The sequence below is a fragment of the Brassica napus genome, chromosome A6, assembly GCF_020379485.1.
Source record: "Brassica napus cultivar Da-Ae chromosome A6, Da-Ae, whole genome shotgun sequence".
In the NCBI taxonomy this organism is placed as follows: domain Eukaryota; kingdom Viridiplantae; phylum Streptophyta; class Magnoliopsida; order Brassicales; family Brassicaceae; genus Brassica; species Brassica napus.
The window spans coordinates 25,453,467-25,470,935 of record NC_063439.1 but is presented as its reverse complement, the minus strand read 5'-3'; the positions used below and the strand labels follow the sequence as shown (position 1 = coordinate 25,470,935).

The 17,469-nt window shown below is 32.5% G+C and overlaps 1 protein-coding gene and 1 pseudogene across 3 annotated transcripts; one reads left to right on the top strand and one right to left on the bottom strand.

The window, feature by feature from the left end:
- The first annotated feature begins 5,517 nt into the window (after window positions 1-5,517).
- Window positions 5,518-10,937, top strand: LOC106349411 (1,8-cineole synthase 1, chloroplastic-like). Of its 2 annotated transcripts, none has more exons than XM_013789367.3 (7): window positions 5,518-5,937; window positions 8,688-8,964; window positions 9,058-9,436; window positions 9,509-9,727; window positions 9,919-10,057; window positions 10,131-10,382; window positions 10,544-10,937. In XM_013789367.3, exons 1-7 carry the CDS (start codon window positions 5,725-5,727, stop codon window positions 10,868-10,870), a joined length of 1,806 nt encoding a protein of 601 aa, XP_013644821.1. In that variant the 5' UTR covers window positions 5,518-5,724; the 3' UTR covers window positions 10,871-10,937. The 2 variants fall into 2 exon arrangements, with proteins under 2 accessions (XP_013644821.1, XP_013644819.1); XM_013789365.3 differs by having other exon boundaries at window positions 5,691-5,937; window positions 10,478-10,937.
- Window positions 10,938-12,143: 1,206 nt separating this feature from the next.
- On the bottom strand, window positions 12,144-16,684 carry LOC106349410 (annotated as a pseudogene). The gene is made up of 11 exons (XR_002652901.2): window positions 16,221-16,684; window positions 14,807-15,894; window positions 14,440-14,654; window positions 14,243-14,311; window positions 13,929-14,013; window positions 13,624-13,780; window positions 13,223-13,514; window positions 13,029-13,143; window positions 12,754-12,917; window positions 12,512-12,586; window positions 12,144-12,436 (listed from the first exon to the last, which is right to left on the bottom strand). The product of XR_002652901.2 is annotated as a serine/threonine-protein kinase prpf4B-like (transcript).
- Window positions 16,685-17,469: the final 785 nt, after the last annotated feature.

Here is a 17,469-nt window from a genome sequence, read left to right as displayed (position 1 = left end):
ATAATATATTTCGTAAGCATGTCCCGACACGGAACACATGCATATGTGGGTTTTTTTTTGAGAAAGGAACACATGTGGTTGATGTACATCTCTCTAATACCCATTTTTAGAGAAAAAAAATCATTGGGTTTCACTTCTTTCACCTGACTGACTGACTCCACCGAAAGGGGGCCACTGCTTTGTCGGCTAAATAATAACGATATAAGACGGGGGTGACGATTAGATCTAGGATCCGCAAACTCTCGCATCCACAACTACAACCATTACATACGATCGTAAATGTTATCACGTTTTTCAGCTCCGGACCTAGTAATAAATTATTTTCTTTTCTTTTTTTCATTTTGGATCAATTGATATATTTAATACAAAAAATTAGAAAAATGGAACACTCTCAACTTTTGATTTTTTAGACTATTTTTAGATATATTTTACTTTTATGTAGTGAAAAAATAGTATTTTAAAATTTTAAAATTTCAAAAATATGAAAATTATTAGAAACATAAGTAAAACTATATGATTATTTTTAAAAACTATATATTATTTTATATCCTAGATAAACATAAAATATTCATTTTGACAGTCTGTTAAGTTCATAATTAGGATACAAAGTATATTACAATTATTTAACTTGGATATACAATGTAAACAAAATTTTCTGTTTATTCTACTCTTGTTAGAATTTGTTCGGTTGCATTATAGCCAGATATCAGTGGTTTACATCTACTTCGAATACGTGTTGTATAATTTACTATAGGACCTAACTTAACTTATTTATGTTTCATAACTTGTTCTAGCTATAACTTTAGGATGTGTTTGTGACAAAATATATATCCCACATATTAGTCATCGTTCTAATCTATGTTGTTCATGTATTCCACCTAAACAACGAAAAATGGAAATTTACATATTCCAGTTATTATCATTTATAAATTTATCTTAAATATTTAGTAAACAATATTTTTTCTCCCACATTTTTTTTCTCCCATGATCTTTTTTTTTTGGTTCTCTGTTTCTCTTTCTTTTTCAGCCATCTCACCATTTTTTTCTCTCTATCCACACAAACATGGCTTTTATCTATGTTAAGTCGGGTGTATGAATATCTCTTTGCATTAAGCAGTGAATTTTTGTGGTTGATAAGGATCTAATATTTTGGGCTACGCGAAGAAGGATTCGTCTATATGGTTGTATTTTCACGTTCTCTGCCGTCGGTGTAAAACAAAAATAAGCTGAAGAAGAGGAACGTAAAATAGGTAAAGAGCAGGATACTTCATGTTTCAGGTTGATAAGTAAATGGTTAATTCAGGGGAAATGGTGTCATTTTTGTGGTGTAAGTATAACATTTGTGTTTAGTGAAACTGCCTTGTTTAGAGACGTAGTGCTATTGTTAGTAGAGTCTTCTCACATATATGTCTTATCATGGAACTAGTTTGTTCTGATGTAACATATATTGAAATAAAATAAGACATGTCTTCTAACATATATATCTTATCATGAACCTTCGCAATATTCTACAATGCATAAATCAATAACCGTATTTGCCTATACAACACTAACATAAGAACACTTCACGGTACGGTAGCAAAATTTTCATGTGTCAAACAAATTTTGTAAGTAAATATGATGATACAACTCACACAGTTAATTAGCTTTCAGAATTGCACTTAATCTACGCAATAGTCTTAGCTTTCAGAATTTCACTTAACATCTATGCAACAGTCTTTGTAAGACCATCTGCTTGCATGAAGGAGTAAATAACCGCAGGACTCACGCTGTCGTCTTTCTCATCAATTTGATTTTTTTTCGCTGCTGCACACGTACCAGAGGAGGACCGATATCACTCAAATTATCCCAAGGAGTGAATTTTACTCTCTCAAATAAGAAATTCAATTGTAGTACTTGTGTTGGGTCAAAATCGTTCATGACGTAATCAATACCGAAAAGTTCCCGAGAAACCTTTCTAAAGTAGAATAAAAATACGAAAAAATAAAACTTAGTATTTTTACGCGATAAGCTCCTCCGAAGAGATTATTCAATCTCTTGAACAGTCTATTCTCGAGCATCGAAACAACCAACCCATCATTATCTGAACCACCATCAGGCAAGTTGGATAACTCGAGTCTAAATCTCCCTAGGGCAAGCTGGATCGACAATCCAACTCGCCCAATGGCGAATTTGATCGACCAATCCAACTCGCTATTCGGCGAGTTGGATGAACCACTTCCAATTCGCCATTGCACCATGCCAATTCGCCAGCAGTCCAGCACCATGCACTCTCGTCTCTGGAACCCCCCCCCCCTTCGGGTCTCGGTCAAGTTGTCTCTTGTTTCGTCTCGATCGGAGTTACCGTTGAAACTTTACGATAAAAACAATGAAAACTTATTTTCTCTTATAAGTTCTGATCGATCGTATAAAATGATAACAGTTAACTTAACACCATGGTTCTTGGCTATACGATATATCCCCTATATATTATTTGAGAAGCATTGTAACATTTTTATAGCCACGTGTCATCACTAGAATGATTCTTAGAATTCTTAGAGAAATAGGTTGGTCCATCTAAATATATAATAAACTTTTTATTAAACCACAATAAATACATTATTAATGTGCTACATTATTTCCTTAAATAAGATTACGGAATTGTCTAATGTGGCTAAAGTATATATAACAACTAATGATTTTGAATAATAAAGATTTGATAAAAATAAGTGTGTAATATAATTATATTTGTTTCATTTTAAGCTATTAAAATAAATTAAACAATCATAGTAACCATATAATAAAAATTAAAAAAAATATTTATATATTATATTTGGAATTTTTAAAAACGAGTATAAATTACTAAAACTTCTAAAAGTTTCACATTCAAATTTTGTGATCTATGATTTAAAACTTTTGTTATGACATGATACAAATAATTAAAAAATAATATAAGTTGAAAGTCTCATTTAATAAGTATCAAAAATAAAAGATATATAAATATATGTATCATTTTAAATTAAACTATATGCCATATAAAAATACATAAATATCTTAATTTTGAAATTTACTTTGAACAATTTTTGATAAAAATTTTGAAAAAATATTGACAACTTAATTTTTTAAAATATTATAAATTATTTAAACCATTAATCCCCACAGTGAAATTTTATTATCACTAATTTAGACTTTTTGCTATAACAGATACAAATGATAAAAAAAAATATGAGCAAAAAACATCATCTAATAAATATTAATATTAAAATATGTCATATATATGTTACTATCATTTAAATTTAATTATATATCATGTCAAATAGAAAAAATATTTTTTTGATTTATAAAATTTATTTATATGTTCATACTAATTTAATTATATAAGTAGTAGATAATGACTTTTAATTATTTAATATATATTTATTATTTCATAATATGTTATAAACATATAATATATAAAATAATTTATATATATAATGTTCATCCCGCGCAAGGCGCGGATCTTAACCTAGTTTCCACTATTTTGTAAAACCAACATCGTACTAAAGGAAATTCTTCCGAATATACGTAAAAATGTTTTAGTCAAAACAGTCCAAATGGTCTATAACGCGGCAAAAGCCCACTTATTATTTTTTTACGAGAATCGGCCCAAAGTCACTATAATGGTTTATCGAATATTCGCGAAAAGAGATAAATGTCAAGTTCGAAGATAAATGTCAAGTTTCAAGGGATAATCATGAATATCGGTAAAATGGAATCTTTCCGCGAGAAGATAAACTCGACCCAAGGGCATAAAAGGAAAGCCAAAACCGACCTAAGAGCAGTATAAGGGACGCGAAGGTGAAAGGTTCAAAAAAAGATTCTTTTTAGACTCTTAGAACTCTCTGCACTTAAAAACTTTAGACATTATTCTCGACATTATGTTTCTATGACTGACACTCGATTACTAGACGAACCTGCACAAGTAGTTCGATTTCTTGGTTCACTCTTTCAATTGAACTACGTTTGGCTTGATCTCCAAAAAGGGTACATGGGTAGCCTTTCATAAGGTTCAGTTTGAAATCAATCAAAACCTTTTTTCATATATTTTTGCTCTTTTGTTATCGAGTTGAGACTCAATTAGGTTTAAAGTTTAGGGTAGCTAGAACTAGGTAACTCACTGACAGCTCTTGCGGCCAAAGCTTTTATAATCTTTAGTAATGATTGCAACGCTTTTACATGGATTCGAAATAAGATCTATTTTTTGTATAAATTCTTTTTGATGTCTTTTCATATTTTTCTGCATTTATTTGTCACTTTTCGTTGGCTCTTATAGAGAATTTGGAGCCTCAGGGAAAGTTATGGTTTCTTGACTTTCTTCCGATTAAAGAAATTGATGGTGTGAATTTCGGTTCTCACAGTACTTAGGGATTGAATCCACAAGGAGCTAAGACACATAATAGATCTGAATCAATTTATGATTAAGCTAGGCAAACAGAGTAAATTAAATAAGAGAAGTGGTAAACAAGGCAGTTGTTCAGTTGATTGATTGGTTGAGGTTGTAAACAATTATGAGAAATAGCTAGATCTATGATTTCATGTAAGCAGGGTTATAGTGATATAGATACTAAGGATTTCAATCCTAAAACTTGAATTCTAATGAGAAAGTATTCCAGCTTCCGCGTGTGAATAAATCCTATTGATTAATTCTTGTATCTCAATTGGAGCTTGTTGATATGCATTGAACGTCGATTGATTAGCATCGATTGATGTTTCCTTAGGCAAGCTTTAGCGAGCTATTCGATAGGTTCACTAGCATTAACTAAATCAGCTGTCACTTGTTTCTACTAATCCTAGCTCAAGGGAATTAATTCAGGTAACAGACCATGTCGTCGCGTGCGCCTAATTATCCTAAGTTTAGGGTTCTATTTAGCTATTCTAGAACACAAGCATTGCAAACAATTCGTTAAAGTAAATCTTTATCACCTTAGCGTATCTATAGTTTAGGTTAATCCCTCATAACCTTACTTCAAATCCTAAATCTAACAATGGTGACTACTCAAACATAGCAAAACAGAATATAGCAAATATCTGAAAAGATATATTAATAGAATAAGATAGAAAAACTTGAGTTCCAATACAAAGCTCTGAATGAGTCTTGGATCTTCTCTTCAAACTATTAAAAACCTTAAATATGTTTTGATGTGAAAGGATAAAAGTATGAAAGCGTGTGTTGCCCAAAACAATGGCAGAGCACATAAATATTAGTTTAAAGTCGGTTAGAGATATTTCTGTAATTGTTATGGAAATTGGTCTATAAATCGACTGGGAACCAAATCGAGCCTTGCGCGCTTCACTGTCGATCGACGACAAGAAATATCCGTCGATCGATGTTTGACTCTGAATGTCGACTTTGGACTAGTTTGATGGACAGCTTCGAGTTTCTTCTAACTTTATGTCAAAAATGCTCCAAAATTACCACATATCTCCAAAACATTCATGGAACTATAAATACTCTAAAAAGATTCCATAACTAGTTTATTAGTACATGTGTTTTTTTTTCTTTTTTTTTAGATTTATTTGTAATTAAGAAAATAAAATCCAAAAAAAAATTAATATGAAAGCCCTTTAAAAAATGTTTATTTTGTATTTAAAATAAATTTAATTAAAAAATTGGCAATTGTCCTAAAAATTGTAGTTTGTTACACCTCTTCTCTATATAAACGATTCTGTAAATGTATTCTCAGGCACGAACATTCTTCTAGTTCAATGTCTACTTTATGTCTGGGTTCAGCTCTTATTTTCCGAAATGCTTTTACCGGCAAAAATTGCCGTCATCGTCCTAAACGTTTCGTATGCAAATCCATGACCAAAACGACGCCAGAGAATGTTTCCGCTGATGTCCTTAGTCGACGCTCCGGCAACTATAAGCCTTCTCCTTGGGACCATCGTTATCTCCTCTCCATCAATAATGAACATGCGGTAAAAAAATATTTACGATTTATATGCTACTACTAGTCACGAGAACATAAAGCTGTTTTTAACATATCTTTCTATAGTATTTAAGATTTTTTTTTTTTTGGTAATCTATAGTATTTAAGATTTATCAATAATAACATGTCTTTCTATAGTATTTCTATAGTATTTAAAATATTTGCGTCTAAGACGATAAACGATATCGTATTACGAGGATATATTTTTTGCTAAATTATTACGCGGATATATGCTAATACTAATAGTCACTACTCACTAGATCATAATTTTTTTTTCCATCTAATAGCGTCTTTCTATAGTTAGTGCCGGTCTAGAGGGCAAACCATATTTTTATTTAGTTTGATATTTTAACGTTTCTGTTAGTATTGATATGTAAATATAATTTATAATTATTTTTGACAATAATAATATTTGTAAGAAAAATATTATCCTTATTAATAGAACTTTTACTAATGAATATGTAGAATATTTGTATTATCAAATAAAATTATTTTTAAAATTAAATTTTTGTATTTCAAATTATTTTACTCAAATTATTTTTAACTACAATGAAATGTTTATGATAATTTTGACTAAAATTTATATTTAGTTAATTTGATAAAATTATATTTAAAATCATTAAAGAAACTGAATTAGTGTATAAAGTTTTAGTTATTTATATTATAAATAAAGAAAATTGCATAAAAAATCTTCGAAGTGGTCACTCACCCACACTCATAAGCCTTTTAAAAACCTTCAACTTGATTACTTATTCAACAAATCAAGAATGTGACCGTAATTATTCATTTACAGATCAAATGATATGGTGTCAGTTTTTAATAAAAATAAATAAATAAAAATAAATCAGACAATTAAATTACAATTAGAAAAATGATTTTTTTTTTTAAAACAATGTAATTTTAAAAACGTTTTAGATATTCAAATAATTGTTCTTAAACTTTCTAAAACCAAAAAAAAAGTATTCAAATAATTTTATAAGGTGATGATTTGTTGTGGTTTTTGCTTTAGTTTTTGGTTTTTGGTTTATGTTTTTGTCAAAACCATTTTTATCCAATAAAGTTTTAGCTTTTAGTTTTTTTTTTTTTGTAAAAACTATTTCACTTGCCAATCAAGTTTTTTAACAAATAGATTCCCTAAAATTTAAGAACACTAGATTTTCAAAATTTCAGCCAATTTGTGAAGAAAAGCCAAACACCAATTTTTATGACTTTTCAATATAAAAACGAATTTTGTTTATTTTGTATAAAATACTATATTTTAATTAATTAATAATTAAATAAATAATATTTTCATAACTATAAATTCCCATAAAAAACTTTATCATTTGAACATTAATAAAATATTTTATTTGTCTTTCATATCTGTAAATAAATATATATAATTTAAGAATTAATTGTTGCCAATTAGTTATTAATTTATAAAAACAAAATTGCTTAATAATTAAATAATTATTATACGCACTAAACAACAACTAAAAAATTATACAACTTAAAATATGGTATTAATACAATATATTTTGTAATAAAATTTATTAAAAAAATTCAAAATTCTTTAAAAAATTATTTTTTTATAATTTATAGATCTTTTATTAATTATATTTTAGTATAATACTTAAAAACAAAATATTTTTTAAAATGCTAATGTTTTTATTTGAAATAACAACCACTATATTTCGATAAATTTTAATGGTAATTTTTAAATATTGTATTACTATTTATTTTATTATTCTAAAACAATGTATTGCTTATTGTGTTTAAAAAAAAATAAGAATACATCAAAACTAAAATCTAAAAACCAAAAGCTGAAAATCAAAAACCAAAATCAAAAAGTTAAAAACCAAAATCTAAAAGAAAAATATAAAAACCAAAAACTAAAACAAAAAAAAACTAATGGAAACAATCATCACCTAAATTGTCAAATATTTAAGAATAACTAAAAAAATCGAATTTAAAAAAAAATCAAGTAAAATTATTAAACTTATAAAACTCAAAAAAATTAAGCCTTAAGAAATTTTAAAACTTATAAAAATTCAAGTAATTTGAGTTTTTAACTAAATTTATAACTACACCCACTTCAAAAAAATAATTTTCTTAAATTATAGACAATTTATAAATTATTTGAATATTGATTGATTATTTGAACATGTAAAAACTTTTAAAAATTTACATGTAAAAATCATTTTCTGATTTTATTTATTTTTAGTTACTTTTATTTATTTTTTAATTAAAACCTGACACTTTAGGACTTTTGACTTGTAAATGAATAATTCCGGTCACATTCTTGACTTTATGAACAAGTAAGTTAAATTGAAGTTTTTTGTGATACGTATGTCTGGTGAAGAGTTTAAAGTGATAGTCAAAAACGTTGGAAGTTTAAAATGTTAGTAAATGTTATTTTAAAGATTTTTTTATACGAGTTTCCCATTATTAATATATATATATATATATATATATATGATATCAAATAAAACTTATAAAGACATGTTGATATTACATACAAAAAAGTTTCTAGTTTCAAACTTACCCAGTTTGGATGAGCGTAGTTGTGGTTTTGATGTAGTTTATTTATTTATTTATTTTATTTCTTTGCATTTGTTTTTCGACGTATTTCTATACTTTAAAACAAAAAAAAAATCAAAAAAAATAATAATGTAAAAACATATTGCTTAGGGCATCCAAAAATATTGGACCGGCACTGTCTATAGTATTTAAGATTTATCAACATTACGATGCATACAGAAAGAAGAAAAAGTGATAGCCAGAGACTTGTTGAAGGAAAAAGTGAGGAAAATGCTTGATGTTGAGACAAAGAGTCGTCTCGAGCAATTAGAACTCATCGACGAATTGCAAAAACTAGGGGTTTCATATCATTTTGAGGTAGAAATAAATGACATTTTAATGGATTTTCATCATCAAAATGGAAGAAGCATCTTGAAATGTGTCAAGGAAGAAGATTTACATGCAACGGCCCTCGAATTCCGACTTCTTAGACAACATGGTTTTGATGTATCAGAAGGTTAGTATTTTCATATTCAATAAAAACAAAATGAATACATGTGTATATATAAATATAAATCTAAAAGAACCGTTTTTACACCATTGATTTCAGATATATTTGATGTGATAATCGACAAAATAGAAAGTGAAACGTTCAAGAGTGACGATATAAATAGTATCATATCACTGTATGAAGCGTCATACCTCTCCACGAAATCGGATATTAAATTGCGTGAAGTCATCAGACCTTTTGCAACAGAACAAATAAGAAAATTTGTTGATGGTGAAACTTGTAACCTTGAGGTACGTGAGAAGGCAATTCATGCTCTAGAAATGCCGTACCATTGGAGAATGAGAAGGCTAGAAACGAGGTGGTACATAGATGCGTACGAGAAGAAACATGACACGAATCTTGTCTTGATCGAATTTGCCAAAATCGATTTCAATATTGTACAAATTGCTCATCAAGAAGATCTCAAATACGCTTCCAGGTAATATCATAGATTAATATAAGCAATATATATGCTGCTTTTGCTAATCATCCCTCTTTTGTTGATATAAAGCTGGTGGAAGGAGACATGTTTGGTTAATCATCTTCCCTTTGTAAGAGACAGAATAGTCGAGAATTATTTTGTGGCCGTTGGAATAATATACGAACCTCAATTTGGAAATGCACGACGGATCATAAGTATTGTTAATGCACTTGTTACAACCATTGACGACATTTACGATATTTATGGCACTCTTGAAGAACTTGAAATCTTCACTGCCATGGTTGATAAGTAAGGACTCTACTACTCAAAAAGTTATAATTTTCAAAGAACTATTTAACTAATGTTGATGCACAAATTTTCATGAACACCATACTTTTGAACTCTGCTTTTTATTAAAGAAATTAACGGTATATTGATGATAAAGGATTTTTTGGTTCAAATGCGCTACTTAGAAAACAATGGTATTATATGGTGTGCAGTTGGGATGTAAATCGTCTTGATGAGCTCCCCGAGTACATGAGGTTGTGTTTTCTTATTTTGTACAACGAAGTCAACAGCATTGGATGCGACATTCTCAAAGATAAACATATAAACGTTATTCCTTTTCTTAAAAAATCGGTAAGTTTAAATACTCATTTAATACTAAAAATAATTAGTTTACTTTTGACCTAACTTTTTTTGTGAAAATTAGTGGGCAGATTTATGTAAAACATATCTAGTTGAAGCAAAGTGGTACAAAAAAGGATACAAACCAACCGTGAAAGAATACATTCAAAATGCTTGGATTTCAATTTCTGGCCAAACGATATTGATCCACTTTTATTGCGGTTTCTCTGACCAAATCTCGGTTCAGATCTTGGAGACATTGGCTCAACACCGACAAGACATTGTCCGCTGCTCCGCCACCATTCTCCGACTAGCGAATGACCTTGCAACTTCGCCGGTAAATAGTATCTCTTCTAAAACTTTAGGCCGCTGATAATTCGTATACTAAAAATTGCAAAATAATTTAAATTACGTATAACGTAACTGGTCCAGGCACATTTTAGGCTATGGTTTATTTTGCATATGCGAGCGAATGATTGTGTTTGCTTGTTATGCAAGGATGAACTGGCTAGAGGAGACGTTCTCAAATCAGTCCAATGTTACATGCATGAGACTGGAGCAACGGAGGAAGAGGCACAAGCACACGTGCAGCAGATGATCTGTGACACGTGGGAAGAAATGAACTACGAGGCAAAAATGGCAGGAACTTCTTCACTGCCTCGAGGTTTTGTGGAAGCAGCAATGAACGTAGCACGCATGGCGCAGTGCATATATCAATACGGCGATGGTCATGGATGTCCAGAAGAAGGCAAGACCGTTGAGCGTTTCATGTACTTGGTTGTTAATCCAGTCACCAATACCAAAGTTATATCTCTTCTTTCCTAATCACCTATCCAGAATCTTAATTTCTGCAGACTCATTTACTACATAAATCATTAAAAGCTTCAACTTCTTCACTATGCGCTAACAAGAACAAAAAAAAAAACTGAATCGGCCTACTTGCAAAGTCTACACTGACAAAACTAATATGTTCCAAAACAGAAGTGCAATGAAAAAAAGGGCTAGCAAAATCCAATGAAAAGGTAAATTACTATTTCCTCCGCAGTTTAACCTTAGCCACAATAATTCCGTAAATCTAATTAAGACCCTACCGCACTATGAACAAAACCGGTAAAATATCTTGAGAGGAGAAGCACATAGCACACAAAGGTCGACAAACTTACCAAACTTGCAGGAGGAGAGAGAACAGCCCTACAATGATAGAAGTCACAGTTAGTGAACTAAACCACAAGTAGATGCAGTAAAAAGAGAAGGCTTATTTAATTGGACAAAGAAATCAAGGAGATACTAATCGCAATACCTTAATACTTTATTCTCTTGTGCGGCTCTCTCCTCCAAGCGAAACCTCCGTCATGACAATAATACAATTTATCAGATAATATGAAAACACACAAAAACACTAGAAGAACAAAAAAATGAAAACTATAAGAACAAAATGTGTTTAATGCATATTGAAAGGGAATAACTAAATAAGAAAGAAAAAGGAAGAGGTTCAGGTTAAACTTAAACCATCACAACAAGAACCGCAGCCAAATTACAGTTTTAAAAATTAAAGTGGGGGTGGGGGGGGCAAAACACAAAGACCAATTCAAGCAACAGAATTTCATCCAAGTTCAAACTAATAGACCAATGCAGATGCAAAAGGTTCACACTACTCCCAATAAACAACCATTGTACCTTCTCCTGTGTGCCTTTAAAGCATTGACAGACTTTAGGACTGTTCTCTAAGCCGATGGTAGTTGTCCTGGAGAAAAACACATCAGGCCCCTCAAGAAGACGAAAAGAGAGAAATGAAGCAATTCACTATCACAAATGATATTCACAGAGTTTTCAAATAATTAAAATATGATTCAGAATGACCCTCTCCTTATTCAGATGGAATGTTTCCAAACATAGACTTCTACAATGAGTAAAGTCGGCAATGAGATTACACAGTAATATAAAGAAAGAAAGCGCCATTAGCAGGTTGTCTTACAATAAAACCAGTAAATTCCCACTGGGAATTGCAGTGGTGAGAACTCCACCCAAACAGCATCACCCATGCCGATATTGTAACCAACGCTCTCACGCAGCACAAGGAAGATGGAAGCAGTTCAAAGATTAGAACCTCAAATTAAAATTAAGATGTGCAATGTACAAAAATATCTAGGACAACAGCATTTCTTGATATAACAGAGATAAAGAGAAAACGGCAACATGGTTTCACTTGCCAGTGATAAATGGGTGAGCTAATGCCTGTGACACAGTCAGTCTCTTCTCTGGATCAAGGATGAACATCTTGTCTAAGAGATCCCTGAAATGAGCTAACATCTTGGGATCCTCACCAGGGTAACCCTTTATAATTGAACCAAAATCTTTTGGCTTTACATTTAAAATCATTCTCTTCATCATCTGAAAAGGAAAAGATAAAAAAAATTACTCTCAAACTGCAAAATCCCAGAGAAAACATAAGGACTGGATTGTTACCTTCCCACTAACAGTGTCCTCCTCTGTAGCGTAAAAGTTCAAGTCGTGATCAAAGTGCTGATCAATAAATGCTCCCTGATAAACCGAAAGCACAAACATAAGTAAAAGCATAGAAGAACTGCTTCTCTTAAATATACAAATTAGAGCTCTACTTTACATGTTATGTTCTTCGTTCAAGTTCGTTAAGGAAAGCAGTCATCTGAGAAGGCGTATTTTTATATCAAATCTACTTTAACGCTTACCTTACGAAGCATCTTTTTGGGGAAAAGGCCTTTCAGTTCCATATGAAGGCGTAACATATCATTATTTGTGGCGCCAGGGAAAAGAACTTTCCCGCAATAAAGCTCATATAGACAGCAGCCAACCGACCATATATCAAGCGGATGGTCATAAGCCAGCCCCAGAACTGTCATGGAATAAAATAGAAGCTTCAATTACATATTCTTTGGAAATTGTTCAAATCAAATCTTCGCTAACAATCCAAAATATGATGATTCTCAAGGCAGATAGAACTTACTGATTTCAGGGGATCTGTAAAAGCGACTAACGAGATATGGCGTGACTTCGTTTTTTCCAGCAAACATTGCATTACCAAAGTCGCAAAGCTTCAACACGGTTTTGTTCTCATTCACCTAGACAAACAGAGCAATTGTCAACTGTAAGAAAGCTCATGGATCAAGTATGAGACAATCACAGAAACATATAACTGACCAGCATGTTGTCAGGTTTTATATCGCAGTGAAGAACCCCACAATTCTTCAGATGTTTAAGGGCAATGAAAAGCTGCTTTGAATACGACCTAACAGCAGACAGTTTGAGGCCAATGTTACGGCCAAACTTCTTCAAGAGCTCTCGAAGATTTAAATGGAGCGACTCAAACACCAAGCAAAGGTGATTCCGGTACTTGAAACTTGAAAGCAAACGAACACAGTGCCGCTTGTCATCTCGGTCAGCACCAGCCAGCTTCTTCAATATCTGAACCTCAGTCTGGCCAGCTTTATGCCTACACGAAATGTGATAAAGCAATGAGTCACAAAAGCATAAAGATGATAAAGCAGATATTGCATATGAATTCAACGACTTAGTCAGCGCCTATAGAATGCACCACTTACATCGTCTCGTTGTTACGAATAATTTTTATAGCAACTTCGTCAGGTTCAGCTGGTCCAGCTCTTAAATCTTTCGCACGAACGACAGTAGAGAAAACGCCTTTTCCATGAGTAGCAATGACTTCATATCTGCCGTCAATTAGCTCGCCGAACTGATAGCCTAAACAGGAGATAAGACACTATTTTAAAGATGAAATTCACAGAAGGGCTTATACGAATTGAAAAGATGAGAATAACATGAAGTGTAAGAAGTGGTCAAAAACTACAATATAAACTGGTTTAACAAATTAGAAAGAGAGCAAACTTACTGTAATAACCCTCCGCATCATCCCAATTGTCATGAAGCCCGCTCCTTACCATTGGAACACCATCACCTTTCCCTCGCATGTGACCCTATAAGAAGAAAGCTTTATATAAGGCGAGAAGAAAATAATAAAACCATCACACAACAAACAAACATTTCTCTTAAACACGAATCAAAAGGTTTGATGAAGATCTGACTAGTAGATCAGATCCATGACAATAGGAGAATTGCCAGATGATAACATCAGAAGTTTAGTGATCTGTTAGAATAAGGTAAGGTCAAAAGACGTAAAATTGCCAAGTAATTGAGCTTACATACCACTTTTTGATTAGCAGCTGGGGACTCTCCAAATATATCATCATGAAACATGTCAGCTGATCTTTCACTCTGAAAAAAATAAGATCGAGAAACATCACCACATATATACAAAATGATAGTGTAAACCCAAATATTACTCACAACCACACACAACACTTAAGCCAAATAAAAAAATAAGAAATCCTCTGCTAACCCACCTTTGGGCTACCTTCGCCAAGCCCTGCTGGAGCTTGAGTCTTCTCCGAGTTTGAAATTCCAAACACAGTAGGTGGCCCACCAGCTGTTAATGAGGTTTTAGCAACATCACCAACAACAGGGTCAAAGTCCGAGTTAGCTTTGGCTGCACCAGCATTAGCAGCTGTAACAACTGCAAAAGAAGCCGAATCCGGAGCACTGTTTTCTTGAACGACATCTGGCACAGAAACAAAACACTCAGTGAGACTACAAGAAGTTTGTACAAGTGCAAGTGAAACCAATCAACCAAATCTACCACGAACTAATTACAGCTTTCAGTAAAAGAGCCATTCACGCATACCAAATTGAGCGGAAGTCTGAAAAAATTACCTTTCCCCTTATCCTGCGAAATAAGTTCACTTTGCTGCTCGGACTTCTTTTTAAATTTCTCTATGCTCTCCCTGATTCTATTTAATTCTTCTTCTTCTATTTCTTCCGGAGATTTCCATATAAATTCTTTGTCATTATCATCTTGATCATTCTCATTTTTCGACCTAATAGTAAAATATTTAAGCACCCAACAAAATAGTAAAGGTGTATCGTATGTAACAGAACATTTATAAGTAAGGAATAGGGTTAGTGAAAGAATACCTTTCACCGTTGTCCACTTCAACACTTTTATACTTCTCCTTATCAGCCTGGATTTCTCTATCTTTGTCACTCTCCCTTTCCTTTTCTCTCATCCTCTCTCGGCTATCATATCTGGTTCTGTCTCTACTCCTACCCCTTCTATTGTCTCTGTCTCGTAAATAATCTCCTTCCCTCTCCCTTCTCCTTTCCCTATCGACGCTCCCACCTCTTTCATTGTCTCTATCTCGTCCTTCCCTCTCCCTTCTCCTATCCCTATCAATGCTGCGCTCCCGTTCCTTATCTTTCCGCCTTTCACGGTCAGCCTCTATCTCCCTCCTTTCTTCTCGTTCTCTTTCCCTCCTCCGATCAATATCCCTCTCTCTCCGTTTACTTCCTTCTGAATCCCTATCTCGAATGCTTCCTTCCCTGTCCATATCCCTCTCCTTACTTCTTTCTCTTTCCACGTCTTCTCGAGTATATTCCCTGTCATATCCTTCATATCGCCCACGTCCCTCGCTCCTCCTTGAGTCAACTCTGTCATGACGATACTCCCTACTAGAGTCGCGATGTCTTCCTCTGACCGAAAACTCATCCTCCGCAACAACCCTTGACTTAGATCTACTCCGCGCACGGACTTCGTTATACTGCCGGCTCTCCGTAAGAGACCGGTTACTACTCTTATACTTCTCTTCAGAGTTCTCCGAAGAAAACGAACTCCTGCCATTATCATAACTTCTTTTACCAACTCTCTCCGAAGGACCCCCAGATTCTTTCTTGTCCTCCCTTTTAGATTCACGAGTCAGAACACCATTAGAAGTCCCGGCATTTCCAGAAACCCCATCGACAGGCTACAAAACGCATGAGAACACATTAAAAAAAATGATAAAGAAGCAACAACATAATCGCGAAACCAGTTCTTACAAATCAAGGGAAAGCCCATCAGTCTCCATTGAACGCCTATGGCAACTGCTTTCTTACATATGCATTGAAACACTCAGGTTATCTAAATAAAAAACTCTCAAAGACCAAAGCTTTTATCATAATTTCAGCTTAAAGCTGTTTGGATACTGAGTTATAAATCACAATCTATAGTTTCAATCAAACCCCTATAATCCCAGCATCCAAGCAGAATCTATAAGCAAAAGACAAGTAAAAGAGGGCGATTAGAACAGACCAGATGAATGTCTTGAATCTGATCGGATTTGATTTCGCCCGACTCGCCATCAGAATCTACCGTCTTAACATTGGCGACCCCTTCTTCATCTAGAATCTCCCCTTCCTCGACGTCATCCCCACCACCGCCGTTACTGACTCCAATCGTAGTAACATCCATCAGCTCAGCCTCATCTTCACCCGATGGAATCTCATCTTCGCGCTTCTTATCACGGCGGTGTCGGTGGTGGCGCTTGTGGTGGTGCTTGTGGTGACGGTGCTTGTGGCGCTTGGATGATTTATCGGCTTCGTCGGAGGATGAGGAGGAACGGTGGTGCTTGCGGTGGAGAGATTCGATCTGATTGTCATTCGTCATGGGATCGTCGAAATTAGGGTTGGGGCTCAAGAGAATTGGGTTTGTTTGTTTTTCACCTCTTTCTTTCTTTCTTTCACGCTCGGTATGTTTTCGCGACTCGCGAATAAGCAATACATATATGTATATATACTGTATACGCGTATTCTTTTCTTTCTTTCTTTTTTTTTTAAGATTTTTAAACCGTAAATTACAAAGCTTATTTATCAAATAACAAAAAAAATAATAATGATTAGAAAGTGAATTTGTATTTTTGCGGACAATTTTTCAAATTAGAATTAGTCGCCGACAAAGAAACTAGAACTGAGTCAATTTTTTTATTAAAAATACATTAGGGTCATAGAACACAAATTAAAGGATCAACCTGAAATAAAAATATTTAGTGTCATAAATAATTAAGATTATATGTGTGATATTTTCAAATGTATTTAGAATATTTAAAACAAAAATGACCTCAGATAATCTTAAAACAATTCTTTGTTCATAAACTAACATTCAACTATAAAAATAATCAAAATAAATTTTATTAAAAAATAAATGACAATTATACATCTTTCTGTAAATATATAAAATAAATATTGTGAAATAAATATTTTTAAAGATGATTAATTTTTTGAAAAGGTTTTTTCTTTACAAAAAAGATTAGGAAAACTTTCAGAATTGTGTATGATATCTTTCTGGATTTGAGTTTAGGAATACATCAATGAAATAGTATAATATCTTCGTAAAATTTTTGGAAGACCTTCTTGAATTTAATATCTAAATTTTATAAAGATATTATACATATTTAAAAGTATCTCCGTAAATTTTTGAAACATGTCACATATTGAATGATATTTTCTTAGATATGACTGTATATAAATCAAATTCAATAAGATATTATATACATTTAAGAAGA

Coding starts and splice junctions, on each gene's coding strand:
- LOC106349411 (XM_013789365.3), top strand. CDS start 5,725: ATGTCTACTTTATGTCTGGGTTCAGCTCTTATTTTCCGAAATGCTTTT. Junction 9,728..9,918: donor TTCACTGCCATGGTTGATAA/GTAAGGACTCTA, acceptor TATGGTGTGCAG/TTGGGATGTAAATCGTCTTG. Junction 10,058..10,130: donor TTCCTTTTCTTAAAAAATCG/GTAAGTTTAAAT, acceptor TGTGAAAATTAG/TGGGCAGATTTATGTAAAAC.